This window comes from Protopterus annectens, chromosome 1.part0, assembly GCF_019279795.1.
Source record: "Protopterus annectens isolate FY-2018-M chromosome 1.part0, PAN1.0, whole genome shotgun sequence".
Taxonomy (NCBI): domain Eukaryota; kingdom Metazoa; phylum Chordata; order Ceratodontiformes; family Protopteridae; genus Protopterus; species Protopterus annectens.
In genome coordinates, this window is record NC_056725.1 from 1,663,434,647 (window position 1) to 1,663,455,980 (window position 21,334).

The following is a 21,334-nucleotide window of genomic DNA, read 5'->3' on the forward strand; positions in this document are numbered from 1 at the left end:
TATGATGCCCGAGTGGGGTATTGTGTCAAATGCCTTTGCAAGGTCCAGATAGGCTGTGTGGACTACCTTCCCTTCATCTATGGCTTTGGTGACTGTTTCAAAGAAGTCAACCAGGTTCAAAAGGCAGGATCTGCCCTTGACAAAGCCGAACTGGGTAGGATCTAGTGTCTGTAGGTCCCCAATGTCTTTGTTTATGAGCTCCATGATGATCCTCTCCATAGCCTTGCAGACTAAGCTAGTCAGGCTTATGGGGCGATAGTTTCCAGGGTCCGTAGAGGCTCCACCTTTGTGGAGTGGGACCACTGTTGCTGTACGCCATTCTGTGGGCACATATCCTGTAGTGAGGCTGAGTTTGTATAGCTGTTTTACTTGAGGGATTAGTTCCTCTTGTAGAACATGTAGGACGCAACCTGGGACGCCATCTGGTCCCATGGAAGCAGTGTTTTTTGCTTTGGAGAGGGCAGCCTTCACCTGAGCATCTGAGATGTTTGGGAGGCAGCCCTCTGCCGGGATAGATACTTGCTCTTTTGGGGAGGGGGAGTTTGCATTGAACCTGTCTGCCAGGATACTGGCGATGTCTGTGGGTTCAGTGTACTTTTTGTTGTTTAGAATCAACTCAGAACAAGTCTGGGAGTTGCATCCCAGGTTTCTAACATAACTGAAAAAAGCCTTATGATTGTCTTTGGTGTCCTGTGCAATTTTTCTCTCGAAGCTGGCCTTGGAGGATTTTATGAGGGATCGTAATTTTTTGCTAGTACTGATCAGAGATGCCTTCCCTATTAGGGATTTTGCTCTATCATGTAGTAGCTTCCTCCTTCTGTTGTACAGTTTATTTATGGCAGGGGTCCACCAGACTGGATGCCTCCCTTTGGATGATTGGGTCTTGGTTTTGTTTGGGATAGCATGATCCATGCATTCCTGGAGATGTCCGTAGAATGCATTTATATAGGATTCTGAAGTTTGGGCTGTCGTTTCCACTGGCCCTGGGGCCTTGAAGGATTCCACTTCGGTTTTGAGAAGTGAGAAGTTTTTCACTGTGGTTTTCTGGGCTGGGGGTGGGGTCGGGATGTGGACATCCAGTGAAATTAATTTATGGTCTGATCTTACCAATGAGGGATATACTTCTGTTGTGGAGCATAGAGTCCCCATGTTGGTAATGATCAGGTCTAGTATGTTGTCCCCTCTTGTGGGAGTGGTGACTACTTGTTCCATAGCATTTGAGTTTATAATTTCCAGGAATCTTTGGGCTAAGGTGCTGGGGCTTGAGTAGTGCTCCCAGTCAATGTTTGGGTAGTTGAAGTCGCCCAATATAATGGTGTTCGGATAGATCTTCATGTTCTCCAATGTTTTCAGGAAAGCCAAATGGGATTCCTGACTTTGAGAGGGTGGTCTGTAGGATGCTATAAACTGAAAAGCAGCCTTGGCCACTGTTAGTTGCACATGGATGGTCTCCGATACTTTGTGCAATGCCACTAACCTGGAGGTGTGGATATCCTTGATAAATATGGAAACTCCCCCTCCTTTTGTGGTTCGGTCTGGGTTTTGGGGCCGAAAAGCATGATACGAGGTATAGCCTGGTAGTGCTGGGGTGCTCTCTGGAGCCTTGAACCAGGTTTCTGTCTCTGCACAGATATCGATGTTCTCCATACTGAGGAGAGCTTCGTGTGCGTCCATCTTGAGGTTAAGACTTCTGGTGTTTAGCAGCATTACCCTTAGTTTCTTGTTCCTTGTGCTGTCTATGGGGATGGGTTTGACTTTTGAGCCTTGCCTAATAAAGGCACTATGGGGGTGGCAAGAGCCTTTGCCAATATCCGAAAGCCCAGTGGTGACAGGTGCAAGCCGTCCCTAGCGAAGCAACGTGGCTTGTCGAGCATGTCATCCCAGGCTGACAGACACTGGATCTCCTTTGAATGACACCAAAATTTTAGCCAATTGTTAAAATCGATCATTTTGTCTTTGTACTGTGGCATCATTCTAGGTGGGGGTAAGATGCTGCTCAAGGTCAGGGTCATACCAGCCTGGGCTACATGATCAGAGAGCTCCTCTATGTCTTTTTTTTACATGTAGTCCAGGGAGGTACATCTCAGGTCATTCACACCAGCATGTACAATGACTGAGTCATATTTGTATTTGCTTTGGAGTGACCTGAGTGCTTGCGTTATGTGTCGGATCCTAGCACCCGACAGGCAGCTCACCATGACCTTCTCTTTATTCAGCCTGGTGAGCGGGACGTCAGTGTGTCTGACAATAGAGTCACCTACAACAAGAGTATCAGGTGTGTTATTCAGCCTTAAGGGCTGTGGCTGCTTGGCATTATGACTTTGTGGGTTATGTGTTGTGTGTGTTTTGTTTTGCGGTAGTGTTTGCTTGGATGTCTGCTTTGGAGGTCTCTGTTGCTTAGGTAGATTTTTATTTAGAGCCTCTGAGTATGTTTTTGTCTATTTATGTGTTTGGTTCACTGATGTGGTGGGACTATGTGATACCGGAATTGGCTCTGTAGCTCAGGGGTTAGAGCACTGGGCTTGTAAAGTAAGGCTCATGAGTTCAAATCTCATCACTGTCTGTGTTTTCTTTTCCTCCTATGTGCTGAAGGGCAGGTGCTTTTAGACACTGTTTTCTGAGTGCAGCATTCGGACGGTAGTATGTGCTATCTCAATTCTACCTCACAGTGAAGTATAGCACTTTTGCTGCTCAGCCTCTTGCAATTGCTCGTCGATCAGCTCCACAGACAGTGTAGCATCTTGATAGAGTTTTGTCAGCAGCTCTGTTTCAGACTTGACACTTAATTGTGTTTCAGTCCGGATCCTTGCATACTGCCAAAGCTTTGAGCAACTTTCTCTGAAATCTGAAAGCATCACCTTCCTGGTCGAAAGAAACAGAGCATCATGAAGGAATTTAAGTCGCAGCTTCATAGAACTGAATGTAATTCCAATCAGCATTCTCAGTGGAGAGTTGAGTAGTCAAACCTTTGGCAGACAGTATCCGTCATCTGTCAAGGAGTATTGGTGCAGCAGCTCTTGTTGAGCTGAGTCATGACATCAGTTCCCATGCTGATGGAGTTTGAGTGGCAATGCTACGACATATGGCTGGTTAGCTCAGTTGTTTAGAGTGGGGTGCTAATAACGCCAAGGTCGTGGGTTCGATCCCCGTACGGGCCAACTACCATTTTAGTGGGGCAATGTGCACACAATTAGTGCTATGACCTGTGGCTCACAGTCACAGTCAGACAGGGCCAGCCAGATTCGACATGTACCTCCCAGTCAAAGCCTGACCTCATTCCACAGTGCTGTGTCTGTCGGCCTCATGTGCACACAATTAGTGCTATGACTTGTGGCTCACAGTGACATTCAGACAGGACCAGCCAGGTTTGAAGCCTGACCTCCAGTCCACAGCCCTCTGAAGCTCTGCCTGTCGGCCTCATGTCTTCAAGCAGCTCGGCTTAAGGGTCTGACCTCTGCCTTGCCTTGCAGCTCTGGAATGACTGTGTTCACTCCTGACTTCCATTCGTACTCATTTCAAGTGCTGTCTTCTGTCCTGACGTCTGGGTAAGTTTCTTCAGCTGCTCTGCTTTACCTCTTAAGAACACGCAGATTGATTGGCGACTTTGGCCTCGTCACAAACTGTCCCCCCACGGTCATACCTACCCTTTGTTTTCTGGAATGCATTGCAGAAGACGGAAGCAAAAACAGCCAATTCAGTTACTCTGTTAACAGGTGAAGAAAAAAAAAATGAATGACAGATGAAGAAATTCTTGCTTGAAGGAAGCTGGGGTGATGACTGTCATCTTCAGGCTTCCTAATGCAGTGGTTAAGGTGTTGGCTTTGCAGACTAAAGGTCATGAGTTTGAATCCTATGAGCTCTTGCTGAAAAGTGATGCGTTTGCTGGAAAGAGATGTGCTTCAGCTGCAGTTGCCCCAACACCTGTAGTCAGATGAGTTTTAGTCCTGCACTCAAATAAATTTTCTCCCCTGTTTCTAGCTTTCTTATTTACTTATTGCAAAAGCTGCAAGCTCTTTCTAGTGATTCAGAAAGTGACTTCTTGAAAACGATATCCCGTATCGCATGCAAAGGACTCTGCAGATGCATGCAGGTTTGTGGCTGGGTGTGATGAAAGAGCTGAAAAAAGCAGATTGTATCACCCTTCTGAAAGGCAAAGAACAAAAATGAGCAAATATGTTTAAAAAAGTGACATCAGAAGCCAATCTCGGCTGGCTCTGTAGCTCAGGGGTTAGAGCACTGGTCTTGTAAACCAGGGGTCATGAGTTCAAATCTCATTAGGGCCTATGGTTTCTTTTCTTCCTATGTGCTGAACGGCAGGTGCTTTTAGGCACTGTTTTCTGGGTGCAGCATTCGGAAGGTAGTATGTGCTATCTCAATTCTACCTCACAGTGAGGTATAGCACTTTTGCTGCTCAGCCTCTTGCAATTGCTCGCCGATCAGCTCCACAGACAGTGGAGCATCTTGGTAGACTTTTGTCAGCAGCTCTGTTTCAGACTTGACACTTAATTGTGTTCCAGTCCGGATCCTTGCATACTGCCAAAGCTTTGAGTAACTTTCTCGGAAATCTGAAAGCATCACCTTCCTGGTCGAAAGAAACAGAGAATCATGATGGAATTTAAGTCGCAGGTTCATAGAACTGAATGTAATTCCAATCAGCATTCTCAGTGGAGAGTTTAGTAGTCAAACCTTTGACAGACAGTATCCGTCATCTGTCAAGGAGTATTGGTGCAGCAGCTCTTGTTGAGCTGAGTCATGACATCAGTTCCCATGCTGATGGAGTTTGAGTGGCAATGCTAAAAAACGTGGCCGGTTAGCTCAGTTGGTTAGAGCATGACGCTAAGGTCGTGGGTTTGATCCCCGTACGGGCCAGTTACCATTTTAGTGGGGCAATGTGCACACAATTAGTGCTATGACCTGTGGCTCACAGTCACAGTCAGACAGGGCCAGCCAGATTCGACATGTACCTCCCAGTCAAAGCCTGACCTCATTCCACAGTGCTGTGTCTGTCGGCCTCATGTGCACACAATTAGTGCTATGACTTGTGGCTCACAGTGACATTCAGACAGGGCCAGCCAGGTACGACCTGTATCTCACGGTCAAAGCCTGACCTCCGGTCCACAGCCCTCTGAAGCTCTGCCTGTCGGCCTCATGTCTTCAAGCAGCTCGGCTTAAGGGTCTGACCTCTGCCTTGCCTTGCAGCTCTGGAATGACTGTGTTCACTCCTGACTTCCATTCGTACTCATTTCAAGTGCTGTCTTCTGTCCTGACGTCTGGGTAAGTTTCTTCAGCTGCTCTGCTTTACCTCTTAAGAACATGCAGATTTATCGGCGACTCTGGCCTCGTCACAAACTGTCCCGCCACAGTCATACCTACCCTTTTTTTTCTGGAATGCATTGCAGAAGACGGAAGCAAAATCAGCCAATTCAGTTACTCTGTTAACAGGTGAAGAAAAAAAAAAAAAAGGAATGTCAGATGAAGAAATTCTTCCTTCAAAGAAGCTGTGGTGAGTGCTGCGACGTTTAGGTTTGGCCAGCCAGGTTCGACCTGTACCTTCCAGTCTAAGCCTGTCAGGGCCCGTCTTCAAGCCTGACCTCATTCCACAGTGATGTGTCTGTCGGCCTCATGTGCACACAATTAGTGCTATGACCTGTGAGGGAAGTTTACTCCATAGGCAAGGGAGGCACTGGGTGATTAATTTATCATTGAATCAGGGCTGAAACATCTGGTTTACAAGGCCATTGCTCTTACCCTTGAGCTAGAGGATTCCATATTGAAATCGAACCCAAAACCTTGGTGCTACTAGGCTCTAGTCAACTGAGCCAACTGGGCACTCTAAAGCATTAATATGCATACATGGAATGAGGGTAGAACTCACAGTGTTCTTATTTTCTTATCATCAAAGTCAGGTATGCAAACTTCTTAAGGCTGTTTAAAAATCCTTTACCTATGTACAATGGAGAAATTGAAACACAAACACTAGCAAACTCTGATAGGATTTGATCTCATGATTGCTCCAGCACAGAGGGAGCTACTCTAATCCTTGTGTTACAAAACCATATTGCAAGAAAACTGTCTACTAAAAAAGGATTCAACCCATAACTAATTTAAAATATTGAAAGAATATAGTGAAAGAAACATGCAGAAACGTTTATTCTTAAAACAGCAGACATTTATTTCCATTGCTGACAAAGAAAAGATATATGCAAAGCAACAGTCAAGCACCACTAGTAAATTTGTTTTTTCAAATATAAAAAGTGAAAACATGGGAAGCAACTAAATATCTGAAGAAGTAAACAACTAGATATTAACATCCATATAGTCATCATAGTGTTCTTTTACTGCTTCTTCCTCGGTCCAGCAATTTTCCGTGTATAAGGCATGTTTCTGTATTTCAAACTCCTTAGAATTATCAGGCGTATTTTCTTGCATGCAAAATACTGCTGCTACTGTTGTTATTGCTACCCTAGCTACAAAAAATATTAACAGCTTAAACTTGTAGGGAACTGAGATGAACAGCAGTCTCTTCATATACTATTAATGGCTACTGTATATTATCAATGGTGTTCTTGTATTTATAATATTTTTTTTGCAGTGCAGTGAATTGCTATTGTTAAAGGCATGTGAAGGGGCAACTGCTCTTTAACTCATTGCTAGTAGCAATGTTAATTGATTACAGAAATAAACAAATTCACCTAAATGCAAAAAAGCACATTATTATCCCCTTTGGCAAAGAGGAAGTCCTTGCAAATTACAATACTGACAGCACCCCCCCCCCAAACCCATTGGTGCAAGATTTGAGAACCCAAGGTGATAGGTAAGAACAGCCTTCTATGTTGCACATCTCATAAGTAAGGGCATTCACATCTAAGACTAATGATGTTATAACTCCTCTGTACTCAATCCTCATCAGACCACTAATAGAGTACAATGCTCCCTTTTGCATGTACCTCACCAGACACCTGATAAGCTGGAGAAACTACAGAGGTTTCTCACCAAGAAAATTCAGGACCTCCAAAACATGACCTACATGGAAAGACTGAAAGCCCTGTCACTGTAATCTGTATCTTACAGGCCGCTGAGAGGTGACTTTTTAAATGCTGCACATCTGCAAATCAAACAGGACAAGAGTAATTCGCTCCAGGGATCTCAACCTAGCCTGTGACATTAACAGAAAATGCTGGAGAGACAGCTATATCTCTCAGAGATTGCAGCTCCTCTGGAATAAACTCCCAATTCACATGAAGCAGAGCTCCTCAATAACCCTATTCAATTGCAATCTAGACAATTGGATGGGAGACTGTAAATTCACCCTCGGGGAGGCACTTATGTCCCTCATGGACATGGGCAGTTGATGCTGATCATAGACTTGCTTTGCGAATAATGACTATCTAACCAGGGTCAGTTAGGGAATATGGGTATAACATGGCTAGGCTTGTAAAGACCCTAGGGCTATTAGCTTAGTAACCTAATAAGAACCTATGAATACTAGTGGTGTTTGAGTGGGATGGAAGACCCCCCCCCCTCACTTGTAGATTACAACAGCAGCACACTTTCAAGACTGGGCATTTGCCATGCTGTTTTTGCAGCGTTGTCTTGAATTTTATTTTTCTTGTTAGCTCAGTAGCAAGGCAATGTGGAAACTGAACCACCAGTCATCAAGTCTCCACCCCAACCTGCTCAGAAGAAACATTTGGGGTTTCTCCATTATACAGTTGTCTCAGTAATGCGTTGTTTCTGTAATGTTGCTTTTAAGGGGTTAATCAGTGTCATGCTTTCATGCACCAATTTTATGTGCTTCAGGTAAGGCAACAACCCCTCCCACCAAAAGCAGTATTACTACAGAAAGGAAACAGGGATTTTTTACTGAAAATGGGTACCTGTCATCTTTTTTATTGAAAACAGGTACCTGCCATATTTTCTATAAGTTATAAGAGAAAAAAGTGGCTAGGGATGGGGTTAAAAATTAAGGTAAATGCAAGCTAAAGATGCTAAGAGAAAGCTCCATATGCTCTTTGATCTCTATGTTTCATATCACTAAGTTGTAGCCAGTTTTACATCATGTATGTCATGGCTTAGACTTTTCTTTTTTGGGGGGGGTATTTTATTTATTTTGAGCAATGAGATATGGTTTTACCACAGTTTTATTTTATTAAGTTGTAGTTTCTTAACTGTGTTTCTTTTTTTTTTTTTTAATAATGCCAGACTGACTAAATAGATTTTTGGTTTAATCATGCCATTACAGGAACTTTTTTCCTCAATACTGACAATATATGTTGTGCAGAAACATGTAATATATGGAGTGGAGGGGTTTACATTTGGAGGAAGAGGGTGTTTTATTCTGGAAGCTGGCATACATTTCCAAAAATCCTGGCTATGCTATTTCTGTACATCACCCATGTCTCTGCATTATTTCACTAGATTTACACCATGAAACTGGCAGCATAACTTGAATTCATGTTATATGTCAATACATACTTACAAACTCCATTTCTTTTAATACAATTTAGTCGGGGGCCTCATCTCCTCATCTTCCCCTACCAAGCCTTCTCCTCTGTAAAACTTAACAAAAGTACAGTTTACATAGTGATGCATAAGCATATCACATTTGTGCAATGATACTATTCTCAACAGATTTTTTTTTGTGGGGGGGGGATTATAACATTATCTACATTTCATTACAAACAGCAGTATTAATAATGCAAGAAGTAGTACATTTGCCTTTAGTGCAAAAGGCTGTAGGTTCTATTCTTACACCAACTAAATTGATTGCTGATATTGAAATGAAGTGTTGTACTCCTGAGTATTTTCTTTCAGGTGCTATGTTAAAGTGAGGCTCTGTCTTGAGTTGGTGGTAATGCAGGTGGCTGTAAAAAATCCCCTTGCACCTATTGAACAGAATAAAGAAAGTTCTCTGTTGTTCTTGCTTATTTTCCCTGTTAGTATAAATACCATCTTAGGTCTCCCATGAAGAGACTTACTAACCCAGTCAATTAAGGATAAAGAAATATAGGCAACTCCTGTGCACAAAGTCTTGCCAAAATGGATTCACATTTTTACCTTTTATGTTATATATTTGAATTACATTAGACTGTAAGCAATACCTGTAAAAAACAAAACGTTCCCTGGCTTCTGGGGTTCATTCTCTACAGAATCTGCATGCCCTCCCTATGTCCATCCCTCATGAATCAAGAATAAAGCCAAAAATAAGGGAGACACACAAAAGACCCAAAAAATCAGGGACAAGTTTTATAGATTACTCTAACACACTTAAAAGTTAACAGAATAGCAGGTTTTGTATTAGTGTGAATTTGCTAAAAACAAGTGTGAAACTCTAAAGTCTGCATTATTGACTGTCTGTAAACCTCAGTGATTTAACAAGAGAATCAAAAAAATATGAGGGACAGGGTAAATACTAGGCAAAATTAGGGATATCATGTTTATGTTCTACAAAATCAGGGACAGTTGAGAGTTGTGCTCTGGGTGCTACTTCAGTTTCCTCCCACCTTCCCTACACAAGTGGTTAGTAGACTAGCTACCAAACAGTGTCTCTAGACATAGCTCTCAACTTTCCATTTTCAAAATGAGGAACAATACCTTTCGAAATGTGGAACAAATGGGCAAAATGTAAACACTCACGAACATCTTACTGATAATAATCTAGGAAGCTCATATGATGGTTAAAATGTGATATTATTAATTACTGTCAGAAGAAAAATTCAAACGAGTCACATCTGCCTCAGGTGATGAAAAACTTCTTTATTAGCAGCTAACCAGATTACACAGCATGTTGGCCAAGATAATCTCCACTGGTCAACTTGTTTACTGACATCAACTTTTATACTGCAAGCAAACCAACTTTTTGTTACATTTCTGACCATTGACAGTTGGCTATGATAAACATATAGGATAAACATGTTTATCACAAATCACCTCAAACCAACAGTTAGTACAGAATGTTCAAGAAGTACAGAATGTTCAGTTCAACAATGGTAGCTCAAATTTTCCAGGACACACAGCCTGCTTCAGTAAATTAACTCTTACTCGGCCGTGCGTCCTTATCCCAGGCTTCACCAAGCTATAATCAAATCTCTTTATTCTGAAATACAGAAAAGAGTTATTATTCAGGTTCATAAGCAATGCTGCATATTGTTCACAGATAAGGCCCATCTTTGATAGGCATAACCCAACAAATAACATGTTCACTTTGCAAGAAGAGGAAAAAGACAAATAACAGTATGTTTTTAAATCCTTTTCTCTTAACATTTCCCCCCTGAAAACACTTTTTATTTGTCTTTTAATTTCAGCAATATATGGTAAAAACTAAGTTTTTCTTTGCATACATTACTTCATTGGCAAGACAAATTTTTAACTTCAAAAACATTTGCAAAGAGTCACATTTCAATGAATTCACTTTCACCGGTCTGTTGCAATTGCTGGTACATCGTCTTAGTAACAGCAGTATCAACCAGTCTTTGTAGAAGACCTCTGATACAGGGTATACAACAGAAACCACATACCACCACGATAGCCACAGCGACTCCAATGGACACCAGGAAACTGCTGATGAGATGACTCCATTTTCCAAACCACGCTTGTAGAAAGTCTGTAAAGGGATTATTTACCCCAGAGTTCTCTGCCAATTCTTCGGATAACATCTCCAAACCTTTCAAAGCTCGAGTGATACTTCCATCAGGCGCAGTGCTGTTTGGAATATATGTACAACAGAAAGTCCCAAACATCTTGCAAACTCCTCCTTCTTTGGCCAGGAGCATATCCAACGCAATTCGATTCTGCCATGCCACCTGCGAAGTGGCCTCCAGTTGTTCAGCAATTCCTTTCAATGCTTCTTTGGTATAGCTCACAAAACACTGCTGGTTATAGTAAATGTAGTTGATCCAGTCCACATTCTTATTAGGTTGAATCTAGACAAAGATGGATGTGAAACCAGCTGCTATTTGGTTTATTGCTTTGTATTCATCAGGTACGACTCTTGGTACGCCAATGCTGTCGATGTAGACACCATTATCGAAGGATTGCTTTGGTGCCTCTCTTTTTCTCCTACTCAACCACTTCGGCTTTATTTCAGGTTCTCTTACGAAATTGCTTGCTGGAACTGGGAAAATGTAGAATGGCAGAATTAACTTTACAAGTGCACAAGTTCCCTTCCAGGGAATCGTAAGCCTTGATCTGAGTTTGTTGTCTCCACATAACCACCATACGTCTGCTAAACTATGAGTTTGGTTCTCCAGAAATGGATTCTCATTGCCATTCACAGTAACATTGCAATAGTTCTGTCCCATATTGCCATAATTTTTCCCTCTGCCATCTCTGGAAATGCACATATACGAACCTGGATAGGAAATCGCTGCAGGCGGTTTCTCAACTTTGCTTATGACTGGAAAATGCTGAGTTTCATTTTGGCATTTATCTTCAGTTTTGTTGAAGAATAATTTTAACAGACACGTTAGGTTACCTTCATCTTGCATCAATGGGACTGTCGCTAGTTGCCGTTTACCTTCAGCACAAGAAACACAGTTCTCACGATGTGCCTCTCGGGTACTATATCTAACCCAAGACAACCATTCATTATGGTGTACGAATCCCGTCTCGAGTAACAATTGTTCTTCTTCTGTGAAGGCAAAATCTGCTTTACTTGTATCATTTTTAAGGCTTTGTTCTTTAAGTTGGAGGGTCCCCAAAGGATCAGTTCCAACTGGAAGAGACACTCCGATTCCATCAACTCCTGAATCACTTTCTTGTGGTGACACAATGGTTATAGTAATTACTTCGGTACCTTGGAAATGCGCAATTTTTATTCTTTGTTGCCTGCTTTTATCTTTCTCTGGTATCACTGCACCACTTGTTTCCCATCCATTCACATCTGTTGACCACCAAACATTTGACCAGGACGTACAGTCTCTATTGCACAAGTATTTTGCACGAGTCAAGAATTTATTATTGTCCCATTTAGAACAGTCCAAAATTCCTTCATAAAGTTTCACCTTAAACACAGTAGTAACACCTGTTTGTGCTTGCAGCACCACCATTCCTTTTTCTCTTGCAACTGTTCCTTCTTGTATGGACATATTTACTTTCGCCACCAAAATCATCATCATGTAACAGTTCAAGTACCAGTTGAACGTGGCCATCCTCCCTAAGGACTACCTCGCACCGTTGATTACTTCACTGGGTTTAAGACGAACTAACCCCTATTAGGCTAATCCCCCTTTGTAGCCAGACTTTGCGCTCAGAGGTCCGGTGGAGTTTGACCAATATCAATGGCAGAAGGAAGAGCCTTGAGTTTTTTTTACAGTGGGTGATATGAATCCACAAAGTCCTCTCAGCGATCTTTACAGCTGTAGGTGTCGAGATAAGTACTTGGTATGGGCCTTCCCATCTGGGGGAATGACCAATTCTTTCTCTTCACAATTCGGATCCACACCCAGTCCCCGGGTGCCACGCTTAACAAGGTTTCATTTCTGGAATCTGCAGAGGAGTCATTGGTTACAAGAGATTTGACATTTAGCAGCTTCTTCATATAATCCGCTAGATCCTCACCCCCCTCACGTTCCGCTGGCAACAATCCTTGCCACTGCAGGACGTAACATGGTCTCCCAAACAAAAGTTCAAATGGTGTAAGTCCTTTGTAGGAAGGTGAGATTCGCATATACAGGAGTGCCAAGGGAAGGCACGCAGTCCATGATCTATGTGTTTCTGCCATCAGTTTGCGGAGCTTACTCTTCAAGACACCGTTGTGTCCTTCCACCAGTTCAGCTGATTGGGGATGGTAAGCACAATGATACTTAAGATCAATTTGAAACACTTGACCCAACTTCTGAACAATCTTGTTAACAAAATGAGACCCATTATCACTGTAAATGCATCTTGGTAAACCAAATCGGGGAATTATTTCTGTAGTCAAAAGCTTTGCTACTGTCTGTGCATTCGGGTGCTTTACTGGAAAAGCTTCTACCCATTTAGAAAAAGCATCAATAATGACTAAACAGAACCTTTTTCCCTCTGAGGGTGTCAATTCAATAAAGTCCATACAGAGTGTGTGGAATGGATATAGAGGGGTAGGGAATGCCTGCTGAGACTTTTTAACTCCCCCTGAGCATGATACTTTGCACATAATAAACAAGATAAACAGAATTGCTTTGCATAAGTTGAAAACTCCTTACACCAAAACACCTTAGACACTATCTGAATCATCGTCTGTACTCCTACATGGGTAGGTCCATGGCTAACCAATGCTGCATACCTAAAAAGGTTTGAGGGTAATACCATTTTGCCATCTGATGCCCTATACAACCCATCCTGTTGAGTGATACCATATTTTACCCAACGACATTTTTCCTTCTGTGTCGTCAATGTTTGCATTACTTTTAGTGTCTCTAAGTCTAAGAGGTGTCCGGGCTCCATATCATTATCATGTAAAAGCAAATCATTTTCTTGAGCTGCCTTTTTTGCAGCCATATCAGCAAGTGCATTTCCCCTGGAGACAGGATCTTTTCTGTTGGTATGTGCGGAACATTTACATATCGCTATCTGAAGTGGTAGTTGCACTGCATCTAACAACTGTAAAATTAAATCTCTGTGATTTATTGGTTTGCCTGTCGCAGTAACCATTCCCCTATTCTTCCATTGTTGAGCGAAAACATGTACAGTGGAGAAAGCATATTGACTATCTGTATAAATTGTCACTTTTTCACCCTCCCCCAAGGTACAAGCACGAGTCAAAGCCACCAACTCAGCTGCTTGTGCAGAATAAATGTTTGACAATCTTTTTGCCTCCAAAACTTCAGTTTCTGTGGTGACTGCATACCCTACTAGTGTTTTTCCTACAGTGTCCTTCTTTGCTGATCCGTCTACAAACAAAACAAGATCAGACTCTACCAATGGAATATCCGTTAAATCTGGTTGGGGAAGTACTTTGTCATGAATGCTCTCTAAACAAACGTGTGGAGTACCTTCTTCTGGAGTCGGCAAAAGTGTCGCCGGATTAAGAGTAGTACATCTTTCTATGGTTATACGAGGCTGTGTCAGCAGCACTGTCATACATGACAAATGTCGACTAGGAGATAAAAAGGTTATCTTATCTTGCAAAAGTACAGTAGCTACTGAATGTGGAACCCGCAATTGTAATGGGTGAAACAAAACTAATGATGCTGAGGCTTGTACTGCCATGGCGGCTGCCACTACAGCTTGAACACAATGCGGCAATGTCCTTGCAACAGGATCTAATCTGGAGGAGTAGAAAGCTATCAGTCTCTGTTTATCCCCATGTACTTGTACCAGAACCAAAGTCATATATCCTCCCTTACAATCAACCATTTGTATAAATGGCTTAAAATAGTTCGGAAAACCCAAAACAGAGGATCCTGCTATCAATTGCTTAATTCTATTAAATGCCTGTATTGCCGTATTTGTCCACTGTATATCATTTTTAGCTGCCATGGGAGTGTCATAGATTAGTGTGGTCAATGGCCCTACTTCCTCAGCATAGTTAGGGATCCAACTTCTACAAAAATTAGTCACACCTAAAAAGGACATCATCTCCTGCTTAGTTGTGGGCATAGGTGCCTCAGGAATCGCTTGTTTTCTTTTGTTCTCCAATTGTCTACCTGCCTGCGAAATTAAATAACCCAAGTACTTTACTTGTGCTTTCCACAATTGTAATTTTTCTTTATTTACCTTATGTCCTTGCTCAGCTAAAAAACTAAGAAGGGCAAGGGTATCCTTTCTACAACTTTCCTGCGTGGGTGAGGCCAACAAAATATCATCTACGTACAACAGAACCTGGCTTCCCTCTGGGGGAACAAACTGGGCTAAATTCGCAGCCATTTCTTGTGCGAATATTGTCGGACTCTCACAATAACCCTGTGGCAATCTGGTGTAGGTGTATCTTTTACCTTGATAAGTGAATGCAAACCAAAATCTACTCTCCTTATGTAGTGGTATGGAGAAAAAAGCATTGCTTATATCTATGACAGAAAAATATCTGTGCTGAGGTAGTAAATCGTTAAGTAATGTATAGGGGTCAGGGACCACCAGTGCTCTTGGGATCACAGCTGAATTAACTGCTTGTAAATCCTGAACCAACCTCCATGACCCATCCGGTTTCTTTACAGGAAACAACGGAGTATTGCAGGGCGAATCTGGGCATTCAACAAGAATTCCTACCTGTTTTAGCTGTTCAATAACTGGCTTAATTCCTTCCTCTGCTTGTTTACTTAGCGGGTATTGGTGCTTACGAGGTCTAAAACCTGACTTTGGAGTTATACAAACTTCACCTGCTGTTTTCATCAGTCCTACATCCCCTTTACCTTTTGACCGTAAGTCTACAGGTAAGGCACTTAATGCACTATCCTCCTCTTGAGTTAGGAGGATTTGTCATGCCATTTCTGTTTTGTCATCCCTGAGGTGCACGCTCGGTTGTGCCCAAGTCACCCAATTTAATCTTTGTACCTGGATCTGTTGATCTTTCAATTGACTTTCGGACATTGTGTCCCAATTTGTTACCTTTTTCGCCACATCTACCCAATGTGTCCCCACCGCTTTAGTAATTGAAATATGTGGGCTATAACCTGAGCGATACAAAGAACTCATTTCCTTAGTCAAAGTACAGGTCACTACTGTATTACCTTGCGTATCCCGAAACATATCATTCAAAATTATCCTTGCACGTTTGTGCTTAAAGAATTCTTTTTCAAATTCTTTATCCGACCAGGGGCCTTTCTATAGAACATTGTACAATGTAAGTGCGCCGCAACCTGCAGTGACCCGCTCCCAGATTTACTTAAAGCTAGGTTGATCAAATCTGTATCAACCCTCCCCGACCCATTTGAAATCAAGTCCTGGCTATACCAGTAAAACAAGTCTTGTACTCCCTGTACCACCAAGCCATCCGCTAACCTTTTCGCCTCAATGCCTTTAGGTGTGGGAATTGCCGCTATTCCAAACAAATGCATCAAATCTCTTCCCAGCAAATTAACTGGACAAACTTTCGATACAATTACCCTACACCTAACAGTTTGGTTTGTTTGCGGATCTGTGAACAATAGAGGATGGGACAGTGGTTCCTTATAGATTTTCCCGTTTGCAGCTTTCACAAGGACAAACTCATCTGTTTCGCAGTTCGGAGGCAGAACTGCTGGACCCAAAAGTGTACGCGATGTGCCTGAATCACATAAAAACTCCACGTTCTGTCCCTCAACCAAAAACTCTATCATGGGTTTTTGATCTAGATGCATAGCAATACCCAAATTTGCCAGGTTTATGACTTCACAGTCAAAATCCCGCCCTTCCTTCTGGGTGTTCTGACATTCATCACAGAGAGTGTCTGCCTCATCATCATCACAATCATTCTCACTTTCTTCTTCTCTACAATAATCACAATAATGAATTTGGCTCCTTTCTTTACTATCATATAGTCATGCGGAGCCCTTGTTCGTAAGCTGTGGGGGATGTTGCCACTCTTCGCAGTCGGCAGCAAAGTGCCCATGTCTACCACACTTAAAACATTCTCCACGTTTTAACCTCCCCTCATATTCCTCTGAATGTCCACCCGGTTTATTTAACGTGTCCCATTTCGGGCCCCCACGTTTTTTTACGTCATCATGGCGCCCTTGCCCCCTTTGGTCCTGTACCAAGAATATACCACCATCATCCCCTACTGCTAACACTTGTACTTTCTTTTTCTTTTTTAAATTGAAATGTCGCTCAGCATGCCGTGCATATTCAAACAAAGGTTGCAGTTTACATGTTCTATGATCTACCATATGCTTAGTTATAAAACTACTTATCGGAGCCCTACAACCCTTAAGAAAACCATTTTTCAATTGCTGTTCATACGGACTATCATTAGTCTGATCCTGCGGAATCATCATTCCACAATGGTTATTGAACACTTCTGTCAATCTTACAATATAGTGATCTACAGATTCATCATCATTTTGGATGCACTGATTTATTACTGTCCAATCTGCTCTTGGACGCCACTTATCAGAAATTCTCTTTAACAGATCAGTGACTCGCGTGTCTAACACCCCAGAATTATGCTTTAATGTAGTGCCGTCATCTGCCTTGCATGTCCAAGTACCACAAACTAAGTGCCAATCTGGACCCAGGATTTGTCGCACTACTTGTTCTACTTCTAAACCATTTAGATGATAACTTAAACACATACCAACTATGTCCTCAGAAAACTTTTGCAAATTAACCTTGGGATGAGGAATACCATCGGTAGCTCGTTTAATATTCTCTCTAGCCCAGGGACGATAAACTAAAATAGTTGGCTCTTGTCCAATATCCCCTGCTTGTGGGTTTGCAACTTGTATTAAGAGAAGAGCTTCTGAGTAGTCAGAAAGTTTAATGGCCGAACGTCCTTGCCCTGCTGGTCCTGACCTTAACTGCATAGGTTGGTCTACCTGTTGCAAAGCAACCTTGAGTACTACGGGAATTTGCGGGTAAATTGGAGGGGTCACAACGCTTCCTTGAGCAGCCAATAACCCACCCTGCTGTACAGATCCCACATCTTCAGACTGATATTGAGGAGGTTCCGCCAGTACGGCAGCAGCAATTTCCCCATACGGTGGGGCAGTTGCTTGCCTTTGTACCGCACAAACGGTATGCTCATCCTCCTTATCTAAAAATAAAGCTACTTTTCCACTTGGCACCAGTGATCCCTTTTGATTTATTTTTTTCTTTTTCCTGGCATTGTTTTTCTTTTATAGCTCGTCTATTTGCTTCTTCTAACCATTTTTGTGCTTGGGGAAATCCCAATTGTCTTTGCTTTTTAGTTCTAGTTCCCGCATCTCTTTTCAAATCTCTAACCAATTTTGCACAGGCATTCTTATTCAGGGTACCATCAAAATCATATTTCAACTTCCACTTTTTCAAAAATTTAACATTATTTTTGTTTAAACCTTTCATATACTTACATCAATATGTAAACAGGCATCACTCTTACACTTGCAGCAACTTTAACCCATGTTTCCCCTAGATTTCTTATTTTAGGACTGTATCAAAGTTATTTTACAGGGCTTATTATAAAAAGGGGCTATCTTAACAGGTGATCCTAACAAAATAATCTTAACAAGTAATCCCACCCACCCTTAACTAAAAATAAAACACTTGTCGACAAGGTTAAATTAAATTAAAAGAAAATTTAGTTTTCATCCTACCTGAACCAGATGAGACTCCATTTCCCCTTTTGGTTCAGAAACCATCCCTCAGATAGGGATCAGAGAGCGGCCGGCCTCCTTTCAACGACAAATCAGTTGGAGGGCTTTCAGTCGAGGGAATCTTAAGATGAGAAACCCTCACCTGCACAGGTTTTTCGGTCTCTCTGTCGGTCTGATCTGTATCTTCGTAGAGGTTTCCGGTCCGAAGGACCAAAATGTCAGAAGAAAAATTCAAAAGAGTCACATCTGCCTCAGGTGATGAAAAACTTCTTTATTAGCAGCTAACCAGATTACACAGCATGTTGGCCAAGATGATCTCCTCTGGTCAACTTGTTTACTGACATCAACTTTTATACTGCAAGCAAAACAACTTTTTGTTACATTTCTGACTGTTGACAGTTGGCTATGAAAAACATATAGGATAAACATGTTTATCACAAATCACCTCAAACCAGCAGTTAGTACAGAATGTTCAGTTCAACAATGGTAGCTCAAATTTTCCAGGACACAGAGCCTGCTTCAGTAAATTAACTCTTACTCGGCTGTGCGTCCTTATCCCAGGCTTCACCAAGCTATAATCAAATTCTTTATTCTGAAATACAGAAAACAGTTATTATTCAGGTTCATAAGCATTGCTGCATATTGTTCACAGATGAGGCCCATCTTTGATAGGCATACCCCAACAAATAACATGTTCACTTTGCAAGAAGAGGAAAAAGACAAATAACAGTATGTTTTTAAAACTTTTTCTCTTAACAATTATATAATAGTTATTTTAATTATTTAGTATGATTCAGTTCTATTTACCACTGATATCAGTTAAAAATTGCAAACACTGAATCAGAGTTCTCAGCCAATCAGGGACAAATGTCGATAGAATCAGGGCCAAACTTAGAAAAAAATGAGGGACATTTTTAAAATATTATGGCTATTAGCTTTGAACATTGGCAGAATAAGATAACGCCAAGTAATATACATTTTCTGAAGTATTGCGGTTATGCACATTTTATAATTTACCACCTTTCCAGGAGGGATTAAGAGGGTCAGAGCTAAAATCTGAGTCAAAATCAGGACATATGAGAAGTGCGATGGATCTTTTCAATTTGGAACATGAATGTTTTAAGACCCCAAATAAGGCACATTCCTCGTAATGAAGCACAATTACGCGGATGGTGACAGCTGTTCACCGGTTCCCTGGGATATACAATTAGTAAGCACGGATGACTGGATATAACAGTCCACTGGGTTACCGCTAAAAACGACTGCAACTGCCTGTAGCTCAAAATATACAGCTTACTCACTGCAGTTATCTTTGATAAGTACAGTTAACGTATAGATTTAAAAAAAAAATCACAGTTTATACATTTTCTTTCACACTCCGTGCTTAGTACCGAACCTGTCATTTTGCAGGTCTCACTTTATAAAGAGAACGAACGATTCTAAGAGAAGCATGGTTAAACATTTTGAGGTCCAAACTATCACTTAAACAACAGCAGCTGTAAAAAAATGGATGCGGATGTCAATGGACCGCATACTCCGCGTTTACATCCACGCTATGGCTTCAAATTACGTTTTCACTATACGTTTCTCTGGTTGCACTGTGTGTGTAGTTTCTGCTGCCGTCACACGTCTTCCTGTTCCCTTTCACCTCAATCTGGTGACCTTTTTTCTTCTTGATTGAATGGTAGTTCAACTGTTCATATGTGTGTTTGCAACTTACTAACGGTATATTTTGTGGATTGTTTTAAAAATTAAAAGTTGACATGGCTGCAACCGAGGATCTGTCTCCATCAGTATTTCCTAGAGTTAGTCCCGAAGAGGAGATTGACGATGATGACGAAGAGGTAAGAAAACTCACATGGAAACAACCGTATGATAGCAGTTCCAGTGTATGAAGTATTTTTCTACCTTAATTATGAGTGAATTACATTTTCTTGACGCAGTTATAAACCGTAATAAAATGAATTCGTAAGTAATTGATTTGTCTGAGTATTGGTACATTAAAGTTTAAATAATTTCTTTGTCCTTCCAATTATCAAATGGAAACAGTAGCTCTACGCTGTCAAGTGAGTGTAGTATTTCTGTTTAAATATTTGTGACAGAACGGAGTTGACTGCGGTACCCATGTCACTCTGTTGCTACTTTTTAAAAAAAACTTTTGTCCACTGTTCTTGATTGAGCATTTGAAATGTATGCATTCATTATTTATGCACTTTGTAATTGGTTTTAGGCGCATAGATGTATACTAGGCTATCGACCACTAGGACCCTTATAAGCCTAGCCGTGCAACTTAAATATGACCCACAAATTTGATTTATATAGGTGGTGATTTACTGACTGCCTCTCTCCATCAGAGACATAGTAGCCAGACCAGGGGTGAATTTCAGATTACCCATCTATTGTCCCAAGTTGCCCTTAAAAATGGATAGGGAGGATATCTGCTTCATAGGGATGAGGAGCCTGTTTCAGAGAATGGTTAATCTCTTGAGAAACATATCTGTCTCTCCAACATGTCCTGTTTATGTCGCAAGCAACATTTAGGTATTTTAATCTGGTAGTTCTGATGCTGTCTGCTTTGCTGATGTACAAAAGGTTCATCAAAACAGGATCCAGGGATGCCCTGTATGCCACACAAAGATCACCTCTCAAATGTCTGTATGATACTGAGTAAAGAGACAGGGCTTAGAGGTGCTCAACGTAGATCAAACGTAAGATATGGTGTTTACTGCCTGTATTCTTTTTGTAAGGAATTGTGGGTGATCTAGCTGGTGCATGTGTCTGGCCAGGTGCATACTGAAGGGGGCAATATACAGGGACTTGGGGATCATCACGTGTCTACAATAGTGAGGAAATCATTCTGTGTGGAGCAATTATAAACAAAGGTGTAGCATCTAGGTCCAAGGAATTCATAGGTCTGATGAATGAGAGAGGACATGCAGGTGGTTGGTGTGACAGAGCAAGATGCAGAGGACAGGAAGAAATGATAACAGTTGATCCGCTGTGGTGACCCCTAACGGGAGCAGCCGAAAGAAGAAGAAGATGAATGCCGACTACAGTGGAACAGTCATTGAGTACATTGTCCCCTTTGGTATGTACCTAACCAGGCATATCCAACAACTGGAACGTTCAGAGGTTCCTCACAAAAAGAA

General features: G+C 41.7%; 1 protein-coding gene and 2 non-coding genes across 3 annotated transcripts in view; all 3 read left to right on the forward strand.

Annotated features, from left to right (window-relative positions):
• Positions 1 to 3,084: 3,084 nt before the first annotated feature.
• TRNAI-AAU lies at positions 3,085 to 3,158 on the forward strand. The gene has a single exon. It is a non-coding gene; the product is annotated as a tRNA-Ile (tRNA).
• A 1,052-nt stretch (positions 3,159 to 4,210) lies between these two features.
• Positions 4,211 to 4,283, forward strand: TRNAT-UGU. The gene has a single exon. It is a non-coding gene; the product is annotated as a tRNA-Thr (tRNA).
• A 15,505-nt stretch (positions 4,284 to 19,788) lies between these two features.
• The window catches only part of TOMM22 (translocase of outer mitochondrial membrane 22), a 578,823-nt gene continuing 577,277 nt past the window's right edge, over positions 19,789 to 21,334 (forward strand). Inside the window, exon 1 of the mRNA XM_044068365.1 lies at positions 19,789 to 20,029. Coding sequence (XP_043924300.1) covers positions 19,949 to 20,029 — 81 coding nt within the window. The 5' untranslated portion in view covers positions 19,789 to 19,948. The remainder of the gene's footprint in view (positions 20,030 to 21,334) is intronic.